This window comes from Dermochelys coriacea, chromosome 4, assembly GCF_009764565.3.
Source record: "Dermochelys coriacea isolate rDerCor1 chromosome 4, rDerCor1.pri.v4, whole genome shotgun sequence".
NCBI classification, from domain to species: Eukaryota; Metazoa; Chordata; order Testudines; family Dermochelyidae; genus Dermochelys; species Dermochelys coriacea.
The window spans coordinates 54469954-54491350 of NC_050071.1; the positions used below are offsets into that span (position 1 = coordinate 54469954).

General features: G+C 43.0%; 1 protein-coding gene across 1 annotated transcript in view; it reads right to left on the bottom strand.

Annotated features, from left to right (window-relative positions):
* Positions 1-21397, bottom strand: part of INPP4B (inositol polyphosphate-4-phosphatase type II B) — a 521268-nt gene that overhangs the window by 166875 nt on the left and 332996 nt on the right. Inside the window, 2 exon segments of the mRNA XM_043513204.1 lie at positions 2979-3051; positions 5362-5473. Coding sequence (XP_043369139.1) covers positions 2979-3051; positions 5362-5473 — 185 coding nt within the window.

A 21397-nucleotide genomic window follows, 5' to 3' on the forward strand; every position in this document is an offset into this window, starting at 1 on the left:
ACTCAATAAGTGCTTCACAACTTACTTGAGGTCTGTGAGTTTCATGTATTAAGATCCAGTCTTGAGATGAATGCCAATGTCCTACTATGCCTACTACCTATTTTTTTTTTAAGTTTCATAGTTTCCCTGGCATGATAAACAACTCAAGACAGAGAGTCAAAAACTGATACTGTAATACACATATATAGGTACACACACAGTATATTACTCCTGGGGGAATTCCGTGCCACTGTGCAATGCAGAATTTGCACAGAATTAATGTTCTGCACAGAATTTCATATTTTTCCCTGCAGAATTGGAGCTGCAGAGCTGCTGGTGTCCATTAGGGGCCTAGACTCTGCAGAGCCCAGCTCTCCAGCTCAAAGTGAGCAGAGTGCCCAGCCCAGCAGGGATGTAGGCTCTGCAGCTCTGGCTCCCTGGCTTGATCCTCATGAGCCCAGGGACAGGACAGGACCTGGAAGACCCAGCTCTGGCAAAGGGTGAGGAAGGCACACCGCATCCCCTGGTGGGATAGTAAAGAAGCTGAGGAGAGTAAACGTGCTGCGGGGAGAGAGGCTGCAGGAATCTGGACTGGGGGGGGGGGAGGTTTCCCACAGCTGGACTCTGCGGGGAGAGGAGTGAGGGTGTCTGGGCTCTCGGAGTGCCCCACGGCTGGGCTCTGGGAAGAGAGGGGGTGTTTGGGTTCGGGGGGGCCACATGTAGCCCCCTCCAGCAACTCCCAGCTGGAACTGGGTTGTCGTAGGGGTTTCTTTAACTCTGTACTCCTGGGGGAATCTTTTTTGTTGTTGTCTGTATTGTTGATATACATTTTGAAATAAATTACCAAAGTAACTGAAACTGGAGTGAATATAGTGTTATTTTGACAAATAAAATATGCGGAATTTTAAAATATTGTGCACAGAATATTTAATTTTTTTGGTGCAGAATTCCCCAAGGAGTAAGTATATACAGTGTAGTATACACACACCAGAAAGAGAGACATTGTTATACACAGGTTTCAGAGTAGCAGCCGTGTTAGTCTGTATTCGCAAAAAGAAAAGGAGTACTTGTGGCACCTTAGAGACTAACAAATTTATTAGAGCATAAGCTTTCGTGAGCTACAGCTCACCGATGAAGTGAGCTGTAGCTCACGAAAGCTTATGCTCTAATAAATTTGTTAGTCTCTAAGGTGCCACAAGTACTCCTTTTCTTATTGTTATACACATTTACACTTACTGAAAGAGAGGGAAAGCGTGAGGTATATAGAGAACATACATATGGGGAGAGAGACAGAGAGAGATTCATATAAACCCAGATATGTCAAGGTGATATCTATGTAATAAATTATAGAACCATGTGATAAACTAATTTATCATGCATCTCTGATTCATAGGTAAAGTTCAGGTCACATTACTAATCTCTCCCAGCCCCTAATCTCCCCCAAGTAGCTTCAATAAAAAAAAAAAAAATCAAGCAACCAGAAAAATATTTTCCATTCTCCCGCAATATGTGGGTTTTTCTGCCTCCCCCCAAAAACAAAACAAAAAAAAAAACCACCAGAGGCCAAGGATGGGTAAGACTCCTTACTGGACCTATAACAGGTTTTTATACATAAAAATATCAGTTTTAAAATCCTGTATCTCAGAGTCATGCAGAACTAAAAATAGCAGCTTTACAGGGTTACAGAGAGGCTTCCATAATGGTTTCAAAGTTCACAAGAAATATATTGTGATATTTTAAATATAAGGAAAAGTTATTTCAAGTCATTTTTAGAGGTTTTTATGATGCCCTCTGAGACCTGAGCACTTGGACTCATGGTAAATAAGACTTTACAGGTTTTTAAAAAACATATTTCTATCTGTAATTTATGTGGCGCAAAAAGAATACATGCTGGTGTGGTGTGTTTTGGGTGACCTGCATGCTTACTTGTGGCTTTGTTACTGCTGAGGGATGTAAATTCCTACATTCAGGCTGATAACACTTTTACAGCATTCCACTGCATCATGTAATATCTCTTGGTATAATGAGAAAGAGAGTGAAATGGGCTGAGCATATAGACGCTTCAAACCAAAGTCTGAAGTGAGCTCCGGAGCAGATTCTGAACTCAAAATGCCCTGTCAGCAGCCCCTTCCTTTTAAAATCACTGAACTTTCAAGACAATTTCAGATAACATTGTATAAACAGTGGGAGAGGCGTACTCAGGAGTCAAATAATGTGTGTGCAACTATAACTACTTTACAGTCATTAACACAACACCATACATTGCAAAAAACGGTGGGTCTCATCCAATGCTCACTGAAGTCAATTCATGAAGTGAGCCGTAGCTCACGAAAGCTTATGCTCAAATAAATTTGTTAGTCTCTAAGGTGCTACAAGCCCTCCTTTTCTTTTTGCAGATACAGACTAACACGGCTGTTCAATTGACTTCAGGTTTCAAAGTGAGTCTTTCCACTGACATCAATAGGCATTGGATCGGGCTCCAAATGTGAGAGTATTCAGCAGAGAACCACTAAGTCTTACTTTTCAGGGCCAGTTTCTGCAAATCCTTTCTCACACAAGTAATCAACTGGACTCTACTCCAGTGAGTGAAGAAAGCTTCTAGGAGCAGGGGTTTCAGAAAAACACCTTAAATCTCTAGTAGTTCTGAAACTCTTCAAAACTGGTATTGTTGTATAGCAGCACTTTGTCTTGGAATCAAATAGAAATCTAGTCAAAATGCATTACAATATATACATAAAAGAATTAAAAACATCTTGTTGTTTGAACTACTAAAATGCCCTTTGAACATCTTTTTTAGTTTGCTTTTATTAAACATTCAGTGGCTGGTGCTTATAGATGCAAATGTTAAACTTCAAATGAATATTAAATGGGACACAACATTTTAAAAGTGCTCTGTTCAAAATCCTTGTATGCATGAGATTTTGGTGGTTTTCCCTAAGTTCTCCCACTAAAAAAGATAACCTAATTATTTAAAGAATTGTTGATGTTATAACACATACCTGCATTTAATAGAGGTAAGCTGTCTTTACCACTTATGCCTTCAGGTGCTGTACATTCACACACCAATGCACACTACAAAAGAAAAGATGCAATACTTTGAAAGGAAACATAACCACAAATGGAACTTTTCAGAAGTTGCTGCAAAGAAATATAAAACAGCTAAATATGAATGGCTTTGGGCAAAATATATATGATAAGCTATATTTCCAACCCTACCTGTTTGTACAGCAATTTTATTTTTAATTACTAATTTTCTTTTTTCCTGTACAACTCAGTTGTAATATTTAATAATAGGTCGTAACACTGGAGTCTCTGTATAGAAGACAGCAAAACATGAAGGATTGTCCCAAAATGCAATAGACAGAACTTTCCAACAAGACAATAGCAGAGTATAAAACAATTTTTGATGAGTGATATAATTTCAAAGGAATTTCTTTCAAGGGCTGCTCTCAAAAATCACAGCAGGCAGGCAGGCAGCATTTAGTACAAAAGCCATTTTAAATCAGGGTTGGGGGGAAAGGGTGGGAATTTTTTTTTTACTGTCCTCTTTTTTTTTTTTACTGTCCTCTTTTCTCACTTGATGATTTCATCTCTTAGCACTACTTACTTTTACATAATCTTCTAAACCATTTTTAATGGTTCCTCTTCTGGCTTTACACTCATGTATAATTCTGAGCTCTAATGTTTTAAGAAAGCTATATTTTTAAATATTGTCAACTGTTTGGTTTTTTTCCTTTCAAAGGCAGCACACCAACTTCTGTTGTGTTCTTGTATTTCTTTTAGGCCTAAATCCTAAACAACAGACAGACAGCCAATCATATAGCTATGCTTGGCATCATTCTGTTTAGTGCAGAATAAGATAGAAGGAATCCTTCCTTCATGTTTTGGAAAGGCTGAAAGTATTTTTTAGCTTCTACTGCAACAGTAAGGCAGCCATAGCCTCTGGTGGCTGCTGCCATGCCCCCTTTCCACAGGAGGTGTGAGAGAGGGAAAACAGATGTATATAGCAGCAGATATTCTCTGCCTCTTCCATAGCATTCCCAGCCTTGGCCCTATCTGCCCCCCACGCTCTCTAGTGCAAGGGGAACCCCTACGAATCAAAGCTCTGTACCATGCAAGGAATTCTGCCCTTCTGCACAGCAGAACCACATGGGTTATACTGGCAGGAGACTGTCTGCAGCCAAGGAATCAGTGATTAGTATAATAAATTCTTGTTCAAGGTGACTATTTTAGTCTTCCCCCCTCTATTTTGGGCTGACCTTGCACTTAGTAAAATGTTCAGGGCTTACTAGCATCAGGACAGAAATCTCTACTAATACTAGTAATTTCTCACTCTACTCTGAATTCTGAATGGTATTAACAGCCAGATCCTCGAGTAAACATCTGGTCATATTAGGGTTGTGTGTGTACTGTGAAAGAGTTTGTAAGCAAGGGGGAGACGTTGCCCTTTGGAGGTGGTCTGTTTGTACCAATCAACATCCCAGATCTGGGGTTGGCTACCAGTTTCCTTCTGCCTGGATGTGCAGACTTTCAGCATACCGAATAGTACATCCAGTTCAAAACTAATTGGTTGGGGGTATTTCAATATACTGATGAGGAAGTAGTGTGACTTCCTCAAAAGTTGTCTCTGGAATTGCACTCTCACCTGTTTGCACACACAAACATGAAACTGGGTAACTGTGTCTCACTTAATTTACACATGAAAATACCCATTAACACACATTAACAAATGAATTCAAAGACCACTGAAACTATGGCTGTAACAAGTTTGCTGTGTTCTTCTGTCAGCCCACCCCATCAGCAAGCACTGGAACACAGCAGGAAGATTTAATTAATTAATTCCTGCAGACTCACTATGGTAGATATAGCTCATTAACTGCCTCTACTAAATAACAGGGCTTGGGGACGAGGGGAGTGGTCCTCTCACAGGAGAGGAATCTAGATTGTAGGGCTGAGCTGCATCAAGAAAGGAATAGCCTGGGAAGGCAGATTGGCTTATAATTCATCTTATGCATTTTGTGATTATTAATAAAGCCAAACCCAAGTTTTGACCTTTTACAACATTAGTGCCTCATACTACATTCTGACAGCTCTCAAGTAGTGGTTAGTTATGGTTGATTGAGGTTTAAATGGATACTTTTGTTCTAACAAAACAGAGGGGGAAAGTTTGAGAATAGAGTATCACTTGGCGCAGCTCTATGCAAATGTATTTTGAGTTCAGAGAGCTGAGCAAACATATTGTACTTCATTCCAGCACTGATTTCTCATTTAGCTTTTTTGAATAACGAGAATTTAAAACCCAGTGTGGTATTAGTAATATAGGCATCTGGCACCACTGATCATTCTAATTTAATTTGTTCAATGAGCTGACTGATTTCATACCTTTTGTCCCTGCACATCTGTTATGATGTGGTCTACTTCCCCCTCCTCTATCTCCCCCATCTTCACAAGGCTGATGTCTATGGTACCAACTGTCTTTCCACCATCAGAAGTTCTGAAACAAAAAATAATTAAAATTAAAAAGTTTATTCTTCAGCAGCCTCTCGTCACTTCAATACAAATATATATGTCAGTACACATTTGCTCTTCTATTCATTTTGTAGCCGCTTTCATTTGTATTAAAGTCATTTTCTACTAAAGTCACAAAGTAAATGGTAACAATAGGACAGGAATGTATTTGTCCAACACTGCTTATAAGAAGGAGAACTTTGAATATATTAGTTAAAACTCTAGATGGGTAAGTGCTGTCTAAAAAAAAATGGAACTCTTCCACAAATACTATGTATGTTCTAAATATTCTTCTGATTACACTTAAAAAGCTACAGCAGTTCTGCACGCCACCATAGCACTTTAGTGAAGATGCTACTTTCCATTAGTGTAATTAATCCACCTCCACAAGAAGCAGTAGCTATGTCAATGGAAGAAGATCTCCCATTGACATAACGCTGTCTACACCAGGGATTAGGTCAGTATAACTACATCACTTGGGGGCATGGATTTTTCTGCAGTTATGCCAATCTGAGTTTGTAGTACAGACCTGGTCTAGGGTACTACTAAGAAAACTCCATTATACGCTGTGCCAATGCCCCATTTTATAATCTGCCAATTTACTGCACACATCAATACTTTGGATTATAACACTATCTGTCAGGAAAGGATATACAGTGTGTATCACTAAACCTGCTGCTAAACCAAAATAGTGAAGCAAGTTTGAGCACTCTTTGGCATTTCTCTCTATACCTAACTAAAGACCAATACCATTCCTCAGATACTGGGAAGATATTTCTGCTCTACCACACAAATAAGCAGGGAAGAAACATTCGTGTATTACTGAGTTTGTTGTCAATGAGTCAAAGATATAATGCTCAAATTTGGATCTCCACATTTATTGTGGGATAAATGTTATCTGTAGTATGTAAGGTGCAGGGTGTCTCTTCAACTCCCACTGACTGCAAAACAGAACTAGGAGAGGGAGGTTTGGGGATTATGAATGGTGAGAAGAATGTAGGACGGAGCTGGATTTTAAGGAGAGGAAAGGAACTTGGAGGATGAAAAGTAGAAGACTATTCCAGGTGTAGGAAGCAGCATGGTAAAAGGCATAAAATTGCAAGCAGTTAAAGGAGAGACTGGGAGTTCCGTAGTCAGATGAGCAGATTGGGAAGAGTAGAGGGAATGAGGGATGGAAACGACTGCAGAGATGTATTTAAAGGCAATATGAAGGCTATGATTTAGTCAGGGGTATTTTTAGTAAAAGTCAAGGACAGATCATGGACAATAAACAAAATTCATGACCCGTGACCTGTCCATGACTTTTACTAGAAATACCCCAACTAAATCTTGGGGCAGCTGCTGCTGCTGTGGTGGTTGTGTGGGGGTGGTAGAGTGGCCCCAGGGGGCTGCTGCAGGGAATGGGGGTGGTGTGCTAGTGGCACCAGCTGCCAGGAGCCGCAGACCAGCAGCTGCTCTGGCCAACCCAGGGACTGCTGCCCGTGCAGTTCCCAGGACCAGCTGCCCGGGAACCACTCGAACAGCAGCCAGTGTGGCTGGCCCCAAGCAGCTCCAGCAGCGGCTGGGGGGGGGGCACCTGAGCAGCTTCCCCCTGAGCCAGCTGCTTGGGAAGCCCTGGGGTCAGCCACACTGGCTGCTGCAGAACTCTCAGAAAGTCCGTGACTTCCGCAACCTCTGTGACAGACATGGAGCTCTATGACCATATAGATGAAAATGAGGAGCTTGAATCTGTTATGGTATGATAAGAAACAGGAAGGCACTAGAGAAAGGGCTATATGGTTGGCATGTTAGGAGCGAATAACTTTCAGAAGCTGAGTAATGTTAGGAAACATAGTTTCACTTTTTCTTTATTTTATTTTATTAATAAAGTATACCATATTCTTGGGAGAATTCTCAGAGAAAACACTATGTCTCCTCCTCAACATCAACTTTTTTATGGTTCCTTACAAAAACTAATCAATCAATCCTCACATAGGAAGTAGGAAATAAGTATTATTTTTGACATTTTACTGGGGAAACAGACAGGGAGATTAAGAGACTTCCCCAAGGTAATATGGGCCCTGATCCTGCAATAAGAACCCTATGAGCTTTTCCTTGCACCTGTGCAGAGCATCACTGACTTCAGTGGGACTTTGCGCTGTTCTCACATGTGTCCTTAATTTTACACACTATGAAGAGTCACAAAATAAGTCAATGGGCCTACTCAGAGTGTGGAAAGTTAAGCACATGTGTAGGTCTTTGCATGATCATGGCCATGTTCACTGTAGTTATTTGGGATATTTTCCTGTTCCGACAATACATTCTTAAAATGTAGTAACCTCTGTGGTTTAAGATAAATGTTTACTTAGTGGTACTAGCCACTGTTATCTAAAATTGAAAACATTTAAATGTATGTACTCTGACAATACAGAAATACAATTTTTCTTACATAAGCTTCGTAAAATTTTATATAAAGCTTTTGTGTGTTATGTATGTGGGGTTTTGTTTGCTACAAACCAAGTGCACCAAACAATAATAAAAACAACACACACAAACAACCCTACATTAACTGACCAATAAGCATGCAACAGGGGTGGAAATTAGTAGTAAAGAATCAGGATTTCAGGTTGCCATGGGTATTTATCAACAACAATACATAAACAATTATAAAATTTATGAAAAATAATTTGCTAGTGTCCTTTTAAAAAACAAAAGGTAACACTAATTTAATGGATTCATGGCAGTTCACTCTGTCCTTTGACAGACTACAGCTTTGACCTAATTCTTCATCTCTTTTCTCTTTCTTGTGTCACAATTGGCACAGGCAGACCAAGCTCCAGTACTGAATAGATAAATCAATCTATGAGGAGAAATGGAGTATGCAATACAAACTGCTGTAGCCAGGTCAAATATACCCTTTAAAACTTATGTATCATGTCAGGTGCAACTGGTAAAAGACTATAAAGAACGAGGAGTACTTGTGACACCTTAGAGACTAACACATTTATTTGAGCATAAGCTTTCATGGGTTAAAACCCACTTCATCAGATGCATGCGGTGGAAAATACAGTAGGAAGATATATATATACACACACACAGAGAACATTAAAAAATGGGTTTTGCCATACACACTATAACGAAAGTGATCAATTAAGGTGAGCTATTATCAGCAGGAGAAAAAAACCTTTTGTAGTGATAATTAGGATGGCCCATTTCCAACAGTTGACAAGAAGGGCTGAATAACTGTGGGGAAGGGGGCGGGATAAGCATGGGGAAATAGTTTTACTTTGTGTAATGACCCATCCACTCCCAGTCTTTATTCAAGCCTAATCACTCGTTTTTTCATGTTCTCTGTGTATATATCCCCACTGTATTTTCCATTGCATGCATCCGATGAAGTGGGTTTTAGCCCATGAAAGCTTATGCTCAAATAAATTTGTTAGTCTCTAAGGTGCCACAAGTACTCCTGCCATAAACCGCTTACAATCCAAATGACAGAAACATAGAAGATGAGATGCACCAGAAACCTACAGGAATAATCTGAGTTTCATGCATGCATGCACACCTGCAAACACTTCTCTAAAGAGAGTGAAGGTCTAGCAAACCAGAATGGGGAATGCATTCCATGCTTATGGGAGGAAGGCACAGAAACGGGACTGGAAGAAGGAAATGAACAAGACTTAGAGACTGACAATCCTGGCTAAGTGGAGGGGACATAAAGGCAAGTTGTATGAGATGAGATCAGAAATGGACACTTGCCTTGAACATAGGTAACAAGAAGTTTAAAATCCATGTTGGGGAGCATGGGATGTGAGTGGAGGCAGAGGACAAAGTGGTCTGATCAAAGGGCAAAAAAGATAAGTTTAGTGTCTGCCTTTTGGATGGACAAGTGAAATGATAGATGTGTCAGGGACTCCAGAGATGAGGGGGAAAAAGCGGGGGGGGGGAAGGAAATCAAGATGGGAAATAATCAGCGCATGGATGAGTGTTTTCACTTTGGGGGCAGAGCGGAAAGGTTTGGATGTGTCTTTGCTGTTTCCTGTTTGGTGACATAACTCAAGAAGAGTTATTCTCTTGGGCCTGGTTAGACTAGGATTTAAAGACATGATGTCAGCATGCGCTAACTAACTCTTGTAAAAGTCTAGTGGAGACAAGGAGAAAGAAAACAGCTCAGAATGTGCTAAAGGTCTTGTCTACATCAGACTCTTACCATGTAACACATGCTAACATCACACTATTAAATTCTGGTCTACACAAAGTCTTGGTATTGTGGCCTAGCCAAAACCAGGATGTGGTGTAGATCTCACAAGAATTGCTGGACATCTGAGAGATATTTGGAAGTTGGGCTATGTAAGAAACAAGGGTATATATAGATAAGCATCTGCACTTCTGTATACTTATTCAAATTGAAACACAGAACTTACATGTAATCTCTGTAACCCCCTTGTAGCGGGGTGGTTACCCCGCTCTGGCCCTGAAGGGCTTAAAACAGCCCTGGGAAAGAGCTGCGACAGGGAAAACGATGGGCTGATTGGGAAAGGAGCCACAGCTGTAGCCAGTGCAATCAGGGCCCAGCTGGCCCTTATAAGAGGGCAGTGGGCCAGGAGCAGAGACACACTCTCTCTGCCTTTAGAGGGAGAAGGGCTTGGCTGCTGGGTAACGTACCTGGGTACCTAAGGTGGAGTAGGGCAGGGGAAAGGCCAGAGGAGGTGGGGAGCTCCAGCCTGGAAACCCTCCAGGCTGCAGGCCTAGTGTAAGGCCAAAAAGGGTACTGGGGTTACAGGGGGCAGCCCACCGGAAGGCAGAGGCAGCAGGTCCAAATCCACTTTGCCGGTGATGAGTGGCACTTACATTGCAGTCTGCCCCAGGGAATGGGGGCTAGTTGATAATTGGCAATGGCCAAAGACTGAGGCGAGGTGGGGATAGAGGTGGGGGAGGTCCCACAGGGAGGGGAGACTCAGATCTGTGGGGGTACTGCAGGTGGCAGCACCCTGGCGTGAAAGGGGACACCGGGGTCCAAGAGGGACTCGGCCCAGCAGCAAGCAGGACACCAGCCGACAGAGGGTGCTCCGGAGGCTGAAAGAACTAATTCCCTGGTCGACCAGCAGGAGGCGCCGTACCAGTGAGTTGTCGCCCGGTTACACCCCTGGTAAAAAAAGTTATAATTTTACAGACAGACAACCACCATAACAGAGAATGATAAATAACAAGGATTTTCAGAAATGACTAGTGATTGGGGTTGCCTCAGTTTTAGGGTGTCCAGATTGAGACACCTTAAGGGGGCCTTATTTTCAGAAAGTGCTGAGTATCCATCCTCTGATATTCAGGCCCTTTTAAGCTGTGTTATATCAAGCACCCAAGGTATGCAAAATCAATGGTCATCTTTAAAAATTGTGAGCAACTAAATAACTTGTACTGTGCCTGTCATGTTGTAGAATGAAACTTTACAAAATGAAAAGGAGTACTTGTGGCACCTTACAGACTAACAAATTTATTAGAGCATAAGCTTTCGTGAGCTACAGCTCACTCCGATGAAGTGAGCTGTAGCTCACGAAAGCTTATGCTCTAATAAATTTGTTAGTCTCTAAGGTGCCACAAGTACTCCTTTTCTTTTTGCGAATACAGACTAACACGGCTGCTACTCTGAAACCTTTACAAAATGAGGGTCCAAAAAAGAATAGACGTAAAGAATCCCTTCACATCTAGCTCCCTCTGGGATGAAAAATGTTAACTATATAACAGCACACAGCAGTCCTAAACAAGGAGACAGAAACAGAAGTAAAACAAAAAGCTGTATCCAAGTATATATATTTAAAAAAAAAGCAGCAATTTTGATAGGCTATGTGTGATTACCTGACTTTAAATTTTGGAAAAACCCCATTAACACCCCAATTCTTGTGTAAGTTATGGTGACATCTTTGTCTCTTTTAACAGGTAATGCCTAACAGTGTTCCTTACCACAAGGCTGGGGCTTGTCTTCAATTGCTCATTCACAAAGAAGTGTCACTTTGGACTTGTCTAAGAGAGGTTGCCATTTTAATGATACCAGCATGGTTAAGCAGCAAAACCAGTCTGGGAAGCCAAATAAGCTATACTGTTTTAAAAAAAAAAAACCCACATCCCAAACCAATATAGCTATACTGGTATAATTTTTCTCGTGCAGACCAGACCTTAATGAGAACCAGCTCAACTTCCCTCTGAGTGGTGCCAGAGGCCTTTAGCTATGAAATATTCACAAAAAAATGTGAAAATATCAGAATGTGTGCTCTTTCTATTTTGTGATATTGTCAGACTTTTCACTCAAATATTCTGGAGCAAAGCATTCTGAAAGCTTCAAAATTCACTTAGGATGAAGGTCACTGAACTTGTGAATTCTGTGATTCATCAGCTGCAGATATCCAGATAGACCCAGCGCTGGGCTAAGCTACGAAGTCAGGTCAGCTTAACTACATTGCTCAGGACTGCAAAAAATTTCAACCCCTGGTGCATCTATCGGCCCAGTATTGATCCCCGGTAAGTGTCTACATACCCTAATTCTCTGTTCATGCCAACCTTGGCTCCATAGTAGGTCAGAGTATCAACTAGTGATAACCAGAACACAGTGTGTGCCATTGCGGCAGGATGGGGTAGCAGGGGAACCACCTATGCTGACTCTACACCTGCTAGGGAGTTTCTCCTCATTTCTGCTGTCAGGGCAGTGAATTTGCCTCCATAATGTTGGAGTTGGATTTTAAATTACATTTTAGTCCTGAAAACTATATCTCAGCTAGGGCATTACAGAGTGCTAGACAGGCCAAAAAAATATAGAAAGACTTTTGAAATTACATCAGCATATAACCACAGTAGAATAGAGAAAATGAGGCCCCCAATGCAATTAATATGTTCAGATTCCCTGAATAACTTGCATTTCCGCATACATACTGCTTTCATTTGTACTCTTCATAAAGTACTATAAACCCACGTTAACCATAATGTCCCTTTTTAATCTAAAGGAATATATCTATCATTGCTAGCTGACATGGTGTTGCCTATTTAACTATTGGGTGCTCTCCAAGAGATCTTTGAGGATTATTTGAAAACAAGTCAAATAAGGTTTTAAAACAATTGCTCTTCTGTGCTTTTAATGCAACACAGTATGATGGTGTTATATACATATGAGATGCCAACCAAGAGAAGTATATTAAGATTTTCCTATCTCTTGAAGGATTGAAAACTTCAATCCATTTTGCTCCTCTACCGCTTTATTGATTAATAAATATTTTGAATATGAAATCTCAAAACTGATGATTGGTTCCCATGGCCGTAACTTCACTAATAAAATGGCTTATGAAAACAAAGCAAAGAGAAGCAGACTGTGTCTTTGCATAGCCTTGTAAATGAGAAATGAGCGATTGCCTGAGAAGGAAAATGTCTGACTTTCAGTTGTTCCAATCTCAGAGCAAGTACTGCAGACTAATACATAGTTCAACACATTCTTTTCCCACCAAAGTAATGCATTTTGAAAGACATGAGCTCATTTTCTTATGACAAATGTATTAATTATTGTCATTATGAACATTGTCGTCTTTGTTTGACATGGGCTTTGTGTTTCACATGACAGTCAGCTTTCTGTTTTCAAACTGTTCTACTGATAAATAAAATGTTAAAATTTAGGATAAACGAATGACACTTTTTAGAGTTCAATGTATTCACTCCTGTCACTGCTTCACTGCTTTTTTTTTTTTTTAAATCAAAACTAGTTATTCTTAGCTCTTCTGGAGACCTGCCTAGTGTTTAAAGCCAAGCTGCTGTCCATTTGCCTCCTGTGGCATATCATGACACGAAGCAGCCAGGAAATAATTTCAGAACGCAGACTAAGTAAAACTTAGCTAGTTGAGCACAGACTCAAATTGATCATGAAAGGGCAACATTAGTTCAAATACATTGCTTTCTGTACTAATTACTAGTTCCAGAAGTTACACACATGAATTCCTTTTCTGTCATTAAATATGGGTATGTCTACACTACGAAATTAGGTCAAATTTATAGAAGTCGGTTTTGTAGAAAGCATTTTTATACAGTCGAGTGTGTGTGTCCCCACACAAATACTCTAAGTGCATGTAGTCAGCGGACTGTGTCCACAGTACCGAGGCAACAGGCAACTTCCGGAGCTTTGCACTATGGATAGCTATCCCACAGTTCCCACAGTCTCCACCACCCATTTGAATTCTGGGTAGAAATCCCAGTGCCTGATGGAGCTAACATTGTCACAGGTGGTTCTGGGTACATATTGTCAGGCCCCTGTTCCCTCCCTCCGTAAAAGCAAGGGCAGACAATCATTTTGCGCCTTTTTTCTTGAGTTACCTGTGCAGATGCCATATCATGGCAAGCATGGAGCCTGCTCAGCTAACCATCACCGTATGTCTCCTGGGTGCTGGCAGACATGGTACTGCATTGCTACACAGCAGCAGTTTATTGCCTTTTGGCAGCAGACAGTGCAGTATGACTGGTAGCCGTCGTCGACGTAGTCCTGGGTGCTCTTTTAACCGGGCGCCTGGGCAAACATAGGAGTGACTCAGCCAGGTCATTTCCCTTGTTTGGTCTCATATTGAGATCAGATTGAGTCCTACCGGCAGTGCACTGTCTTTTAATCTGCAGCTAGCAGAAGACGATGGCCAGTAGTCATACTGCACCGTCTTCTGCTGAGCACCCAGGAGGTGACTATGGCTAGCGGTCGTACTGCACAGTCTGCTGCCAGCATGATGTATAAAGATAGATGAAGTGGCTCAAAACAAGAAATAGACCAGATTTGTTTTGTATTCATTTTCTCTTCCCTCCCTCCCTCCCTCCCTCTGTGAAATCAACGGCCTGCTAAACCCAGTTTTGAGTTCTATCCTTGAGGCGGCCATTCAGTTTCTTGCAAAGCCACCCCCTTTGTTGATTTTAATTCCCTGTAAGCCAACCCTGTAAGCCATGTCGTCAGTCGCCCCTCCCTCCGTCAGAGCAACAGCACACAATCGTTCCGCGCCTTTTTTCTGTGCAGACACCATACCACGGTAAGAATGGAGCCTGCTCAGATCACTTTGGCAATTAGAAGCACATTAAACACCACACGTGTTATCCAGCAGTATATGCAGCACCAGAACCTGGCAAAGCGAAACTGGGCGAGTAGGCGACGTCAGCGCAGTGACGAGAGTGCTGAGGACATGGACACAGACTTCTCTCAAAGCACGGGCCCAGCCAATGTGGGCATCATGGTGCTAATGGGGCAGGTTCATGTGGTGGAACGCTGATTCTGGGCTCAGGAAACAAGCACAGACTGGTGGGACTGCATAGTGTTGCAGGTCTGGGACGATTCCCAGTGGCTGCGAAACTTTCCATGAAAGTGCCCTTACGCATGCAAACTTTGTGACTTGCTTTCCCCTGCCCTGAGACACAAGAATATCAAGATGAGAGCAGCCCTCACAGTTGAGAAGCAAGTGGCAATAGCCCTGTGGAAGCTTGCAACGCCAGACAGCTACTGGTCAGTCGGGAATCAATTTGGAGTGGGCAAATCTACTGTGGGGGCTGCTGTGATGCTAGTAGCCAACGCAATCAAAGATCTGCTGATATCAAGGGTCGTGACCCTGGGAAATGTGCAGGTCATAGTGGATGGCTTTGCTGCAATGGGATTCCCTAACTGTGGTGGGGCTATAGACCGAACCCAAATCCCTATCTTGGCACCGGAGCACCAAGCCGGCGAGTACATAAACCGTAAGGGATACTTTTCAATAATGCTGCAAGCACTGGTGGATCACAAGGGACGTTTCACCAACATCAGCGTGGGATGGCCGGGAAAGGTACATGATGCTCGCATCTTCAGGAACTCTGGTCTGTTCAAAAGCTGCAGGAAGGGGCTTTCTTCCCAGACCAGAAAATAACCGTTGGGGATGTTGAAATGCCTATAGTTATCCTTGGGGACCCAGCCTACCCCTTAATGCCATGGCTCATGAAGCCATACATGGGCAGCCTGGAGAATAGTCAGGAGCGGTTTAATTACAGGCTGAGCAAGTGCAGAATGGTGGTAGAATGTGCATTTGGATGTTTAAAAGTGCACTGGTGGAGTTTACTGACTCGGTTAGACCTTAGCGAAACCAATATTCCCACTGTTACTACTGTTTGCTGTGTGCTCCACAATATCTGTGAGAGTAAGGGGGAGACGTTTATGGTGGGGTGGGAGGTTGAGGCAAATCGCCTGGCTGCTGGTTACGCACAGCCAGATACCATGGCAGTTAGAAGAGCACAGGAGGGTGCGGTGCGCATCAGAGAAGCTTAGAAAACCAGTTTCATGACTGGCCAGGCTACGGTGTGAAAGTTCTGTTTGTTTCTCCTTGATGAAACCCCCCACCCCTTGGTTCACTCTACTTCCCTGTAAGCTAACCATCCTCCCCACCTCCCTTCGATCACCACTTGCAGAGGCAATAAAGTCATTGTTGCTTCACATTCATGCATTCTTTATTAATTCATCACACAAATAGGGGGATAATTACCAAGATAGCCCAGGAGGGATGGTGGAGGAGGGAAGAACAAGGCCACACAGCACTTTAAAAGTTTAAAACTTATTGAATGCCAGCCTTCTGTTACTCGGGCAATCCTCTGGGGTGGAGTGGCTGGGTGGCCGGAGGCCCCTCCACTGCGTTCTTGGGCGTCTGGGTGAGGAGGCTATGGAACTTGGGGAGGAGGGTGGTTGATTACACAGGGGCCGTAGCGGTGGTCTGTGCTCCTGCTGCCTTTCCTGCAACTCAACCATACCCTAGAGCATATTAGTTTGATTCTCCAGCAGCCTCAGCATTGAATCCTGCCTCCTCTCATCACGCTCCCTCCACCTTTCAGCTTCAGCCCTCTCTTCAGCCCGCCACCTCTCCTCCCGGTCATTTTGTGCTTTCCTGCACTCTGACATTGTCTGCCTCCATGCATTCGTCTGTGGTCTGTCAGTGTGGGAGGACAGCATGAGCTCAGAGAACATTTCATTGCGAGTGCGTTTTTTTTGCCTTCTAATCTTCACTAGCCTCTGGAAAGGAGAAGATCCTGTGATCCTTGAAACACATACAGCTGGTGGAGAAAAAAAAAAGGGACAGTGGTATTTGAAAAGACACATTTTATAGAACAATGGGTACACTCTTTCACAGTAAACCTTGCTGTTAACATTACATACATGGCACATGCGCTTTCGTTACAAGGTCGCATTTTGCCTCCCCCCACCGCGTGGCTAATAGCAGGGAACATTTCTGTTCAGCCATAGGCAAACAGCCCAGCAGGAACGGGCACCTCTGAATGTCCCCTTAAGAAAAGCGCCCTATTTCAACCAGGTGACCATGAATGATATCACTCTCCTGAGGATAATACAGAGAGATAAAGAACGGATGTTGAACACCAGCAAACATACACTCCAATGCTTTGTTCTACAATGATTCCCGAGTACGTGCTGCTGACCTGGAGTGGTAAAGTGTCCTACCATGGTGGATGGAATAAGGCTGCCCTCCCCAGAAACCTTTTGCAAAGGCTTTGGGAGTAGATCCAGGAGAGCCACGAATGCCAGGGCAAATTAATCATTAAACATGCTGGCTTTTAAACCTTGTATAGTATTTAAAAGGTACACTCACCAGAGGTTCCTTCTCCACCTGGTGGGTCCGTGAGGCAGCCTTGGGTGGGTTCGGGGGGTACTGGCTCCAGGTCCAGGGTGAGAAACAGTTCCTGGCTGTCAGGAAAACCAGTTTCTCCGCTTGTTTGCTGTGAGCTATCTACAACCTCCTCCTCCCCAAAACCTGCTTCCCTGTTGCTTCCATCTCCATTGAAGGAGTCAAACACCACGGTTGGGGTAGTGGTGGCTGAACCCCCTAAAATGCCATGCAGCTCATCATAGAAGCGGCATGTTTGGGGCTCTGACCCGGAGCGGCCGTTCGCCTCTCTGGTTTTCTGATAGGCTTGCCTCAGCTCCTTAAGTTTCACGCGACACTGCTTCGGGTCCCTGTTATGGCCTCTGTCCTTCATGCCCTGGGAGATTTTCACAAACGTTTTGGCATTTCGAAAACTGGAACTTAGTTCTGATAGCACGGATTCCTCTCCCCATACAGCGATCATATCCCGTACCTCCCATTCGGTCCATGCTGGAGCTCTTTTGCGATTCTGGGACTTCATCATGGTCACCTCTGCTGATGAGCTCTGCATGGTCACCTGCAGCTTGCCACACTGGCCAAACAGGAAATTGAAATTCAAAAGTTCGCGGGCCTTTTCCTGTCTACCTGGTCAGTGCATCTGAGTTGAGAGTGCTGTCCAGAGCAGTCACAATGGAGCACTCTGGGATAGCTCCCGAAGGCCAATACCATCTAATTGCGTCCACAGTACCCCAAATTCGACCCAGCAAAACCGATTTCAGCGCTAATCCCCTTGTCGGGGGTGGAGTAAGGAAATCAATTTTAAGAGCCCTTTAAGTCGAAAAAAAGGGCTTAGTCATGTGGGCGGGTGCAGGGTTACATCGATTTAACGCTGCTAAATTTGACCTCAACACCTAGTGTAGACCAGGGCTATGCTAAATATTGCTCAGATTCAATGCTTTCTTCATCCTCTGGCCCACTGAACCCCAGCCTTTCAATTTCACTTCATATGTCAGAAAATAGCTGTTTTAGCTCCTCTTGGGGGAAAAAAAATTTGTCTTTGTCCCAGTTGAATGTCAAGGGAAAAATATAATCCTGAAGGACAAAGCAACATTGAAATCCAAGAACATCAATAAATGACTTAACATTTAACCATAAACCCAATTGCTACCATGCAACCATCAGCAGAGCTTCCTGGGAAGCATGTCAAGGTATCAACTACTTCTACTATGTCAATACTATTACTAGACTATCATGGAAAATTTGAAGTCTGGGTACTGTTCCCACTAGTAGAGGAGAACGCAACATTATGGTTACATCTACACTACAGCAGGGATCGAAGCTCTTAGACTGATTTACCAGTGGTTGATTTAGTGGGTCTAGTGAAGACCCACCAAATCGACAGCAGATGCTCTCCAGTCAACCCCTGTAATCTACCCCCGATGAGAAGAGTAAGGTAAGTTGATGGAAGAGTTTCTCCCGTCAACCCCCCGCGGTGTAGACCTTGCGGTAACTGGACCTAAGGTACGTCAACTCCAGCTACGATATTGACGTAGCCGAGTTGCATAGCATAGGTCGACTTACATTGAAATAGGGAATGCTGTACATTTAAATAGGGAATAGCAGAACACTCAAACACCTTCTGGTTAGGAATCAGGTTGTACATCCAATCCAACAAAGATATAGGTTGTGCTGCACTGGTCCATCAAAAGATTGATACTGGGGTAAACTGACCCATTAAATAGGCAAAAAGGGAAGCAGCACTATAAGCCATTGCTGAAATGGTTCAGAAAGGCATAACGTACCCTTCAATCAGCCCTTGGGCCTCATCCAAACTTTGGGTTAAGACAAAGGATGGCTATACCAGATTCTGTGTGGACTATCGAAAATTAAATGAAGTCACTTTAAAGGATTCTTATCGATTAATATGAATAGATGATACTCTGAACTCTGTAACTAGCTCAATCTGGCTTTCCAGATTAAAAGTGAATATCAGCAAGTAGAAATGTGTCCAAAAGACAGGGGAAAAAAACATGCTTTCACAGCAGGACAAGGTTTGTGGGAATTTAAAGTGATAGATTTTGGCTTCTGCAATGCACCAGCCATATATGAAAGGCTAATGGAGACATGGCATACCACTTTAAGCTTATCCGTTATACCTAGATGATATCTTGGTGCATGCTAAAACATTTGAGCAGGAACTAAAACATTTATATAAATAGTCTGTGATAAACTAAAGATGGTCAATTTGAAACAGAACCCAAAGAAATGTGAGTTGTTCCAAAAAGTAATAGTCTGCCTTGGGCACACAATAAGTGAGGAAGAAATTTCCACTACCAAAAAGAAAATTGAAGGTGTACTAAGCTGGCCATACATCCAGTTTTAAACTGGACAGTCCTGCTTTTCAAATGTTTGTTCCTCAACTCGTACTGAGACAAAATCGGATGTGGGACAGTGTGCTCTTCAAAATGGCACCCCCTCGTGACAGTGCATATGAGGCCACACCCAAGGGCCCACACTCCTCTGGAAGTACCAGAATATCTGGTACTCTGGGAATGTGAGAGTGGCCTACTTACTGATGTGCAGAATTTTACAGGACTCTGCTCCTATTATAGAGGTTCATTTGTGGATTTATCTATATTGAAAAATCACTGCACAAGTTGGGTGAGAAGGTAAAACCATTTCAGTGGTCAGCAGAAAGTAATGTAGCATTTTCAGAGTTAAAAATGCTCTGCTGACTGCTTTTATATTGTCCTAGCCGTGTTTCAAAACTCCATTCATATTGGACACAGATGCTAATGCTTGGGGATAGTATTAACACACGGACACAAAGAACTTGAGAGGGTGGTAGCTTATTAAACTTTTACTGCAAGTTCTCCCAAGAGAAATGATTGCACCATCTGAAAAGAACTCCTAGCAGTGGTTAAATCTATAGAACAGTTTCATCACTACTTGTATGGGGGAAGATTATGATCAAGACAGACCATGCTTTCCCACAATGGCTCTTCAGATTCAGAAATCCTGAGGGCCAGCTTGCCAGGTGGATGGAGAAATGGCAGTACTATGATTTCCCAGTCACAAATATGTCTGGCCATAAATGTGGTAATGCTTTTCCAGATGGTCTTGTTGGGAAGCTATTTGCAAACTATTTGCAAAATGCCCCAAGCAGGAGAGCAAGGAATTCGTTATTAAAAGGGATGGGTGTGTGTGTCTCTCTTCCTCTAATTTACAGAGGTGCCCATGTTCATGGTTCATCAACTGGAAGAATGGGAATGGGGACGAGGCATGGACCTCAGAGCAACTAAAAACTTCACAGTGAGAGGATCTTGATATCAGGATAGTGTATGACTATCTGGACTCTGTAGAAATCTTACAATACAAAATTGAAAGAGTTTACATCTTTGTTAGGGAAAATCTGAGGACAGTCTCTGACAAAATGAAAAGGCTGTATGATGTAAGGTTGTATGGGGAAACTTTTAAAATAGGGGACCTGGTCTGGATCCACAATCCTAGAAGGAAGAAGGGAGGAACTCTCAACTAGATAAACCTTGGGAGGGACCCTATAGAGCATGGGTGGCCAACATGTGGCTCTGGAGTCACATGCAGCTCTTCATAAGTTAATATGTGACTCCTTGTATAGACACCGACTCCGAGGCAGGAGCTACAGGCAGCAACTTTCCAATGGGCTGGGGGGTGCTCACTGCTCAACCCCTGGGTCTTCCACAAGCCCTGCCCCCACTCCACCCCTTTCTGCCCCCTCCCCTGATCCTGCCATGCCCTCATTCTCCTCCTCCCCCCAAGCCTCCTGCATGCCACGAAACAGCTGATCGGGAGGTGCTGATTGGCATAGCTGCTGGTGGGCAGGAGGCGCTGGGAGCCGGGGGGGGGAGCAGATGGGGGGCTGCTGACGTATTACTGTAGCTCTTTGGCAATGTACATTGGTAAATTCTGGCTCCTTTTCAGGCTCAGGTTGGCCACCCTTGCTATAGAGTACTGACTCAAATAAATGAAGTTGTGTACAGGATTTAGCTGGGTCCCAGGACTAAACCCAAAGTTATCCATAAGAATATCTGAAAGGGTATCAGGGGGACAGAATTTTAGCTTGGTTGCATCCTGAATCTGAGAATGTGGTAGTCGAAGATGGAAAAGTTGTTACAGAAGTTAATTCCCATTTAGGAAAGAATGGTTAGGATGTACCTCAGCCAACAAATTCCACAGAAACAACAGGCATTCTTTGGGAGGCTGATTGTAAGAAAATCCAGGTAGAAAAAAAGACACCGATTTAGGTAGGAATAAAATTCTTGTGAGTTGGTGATACG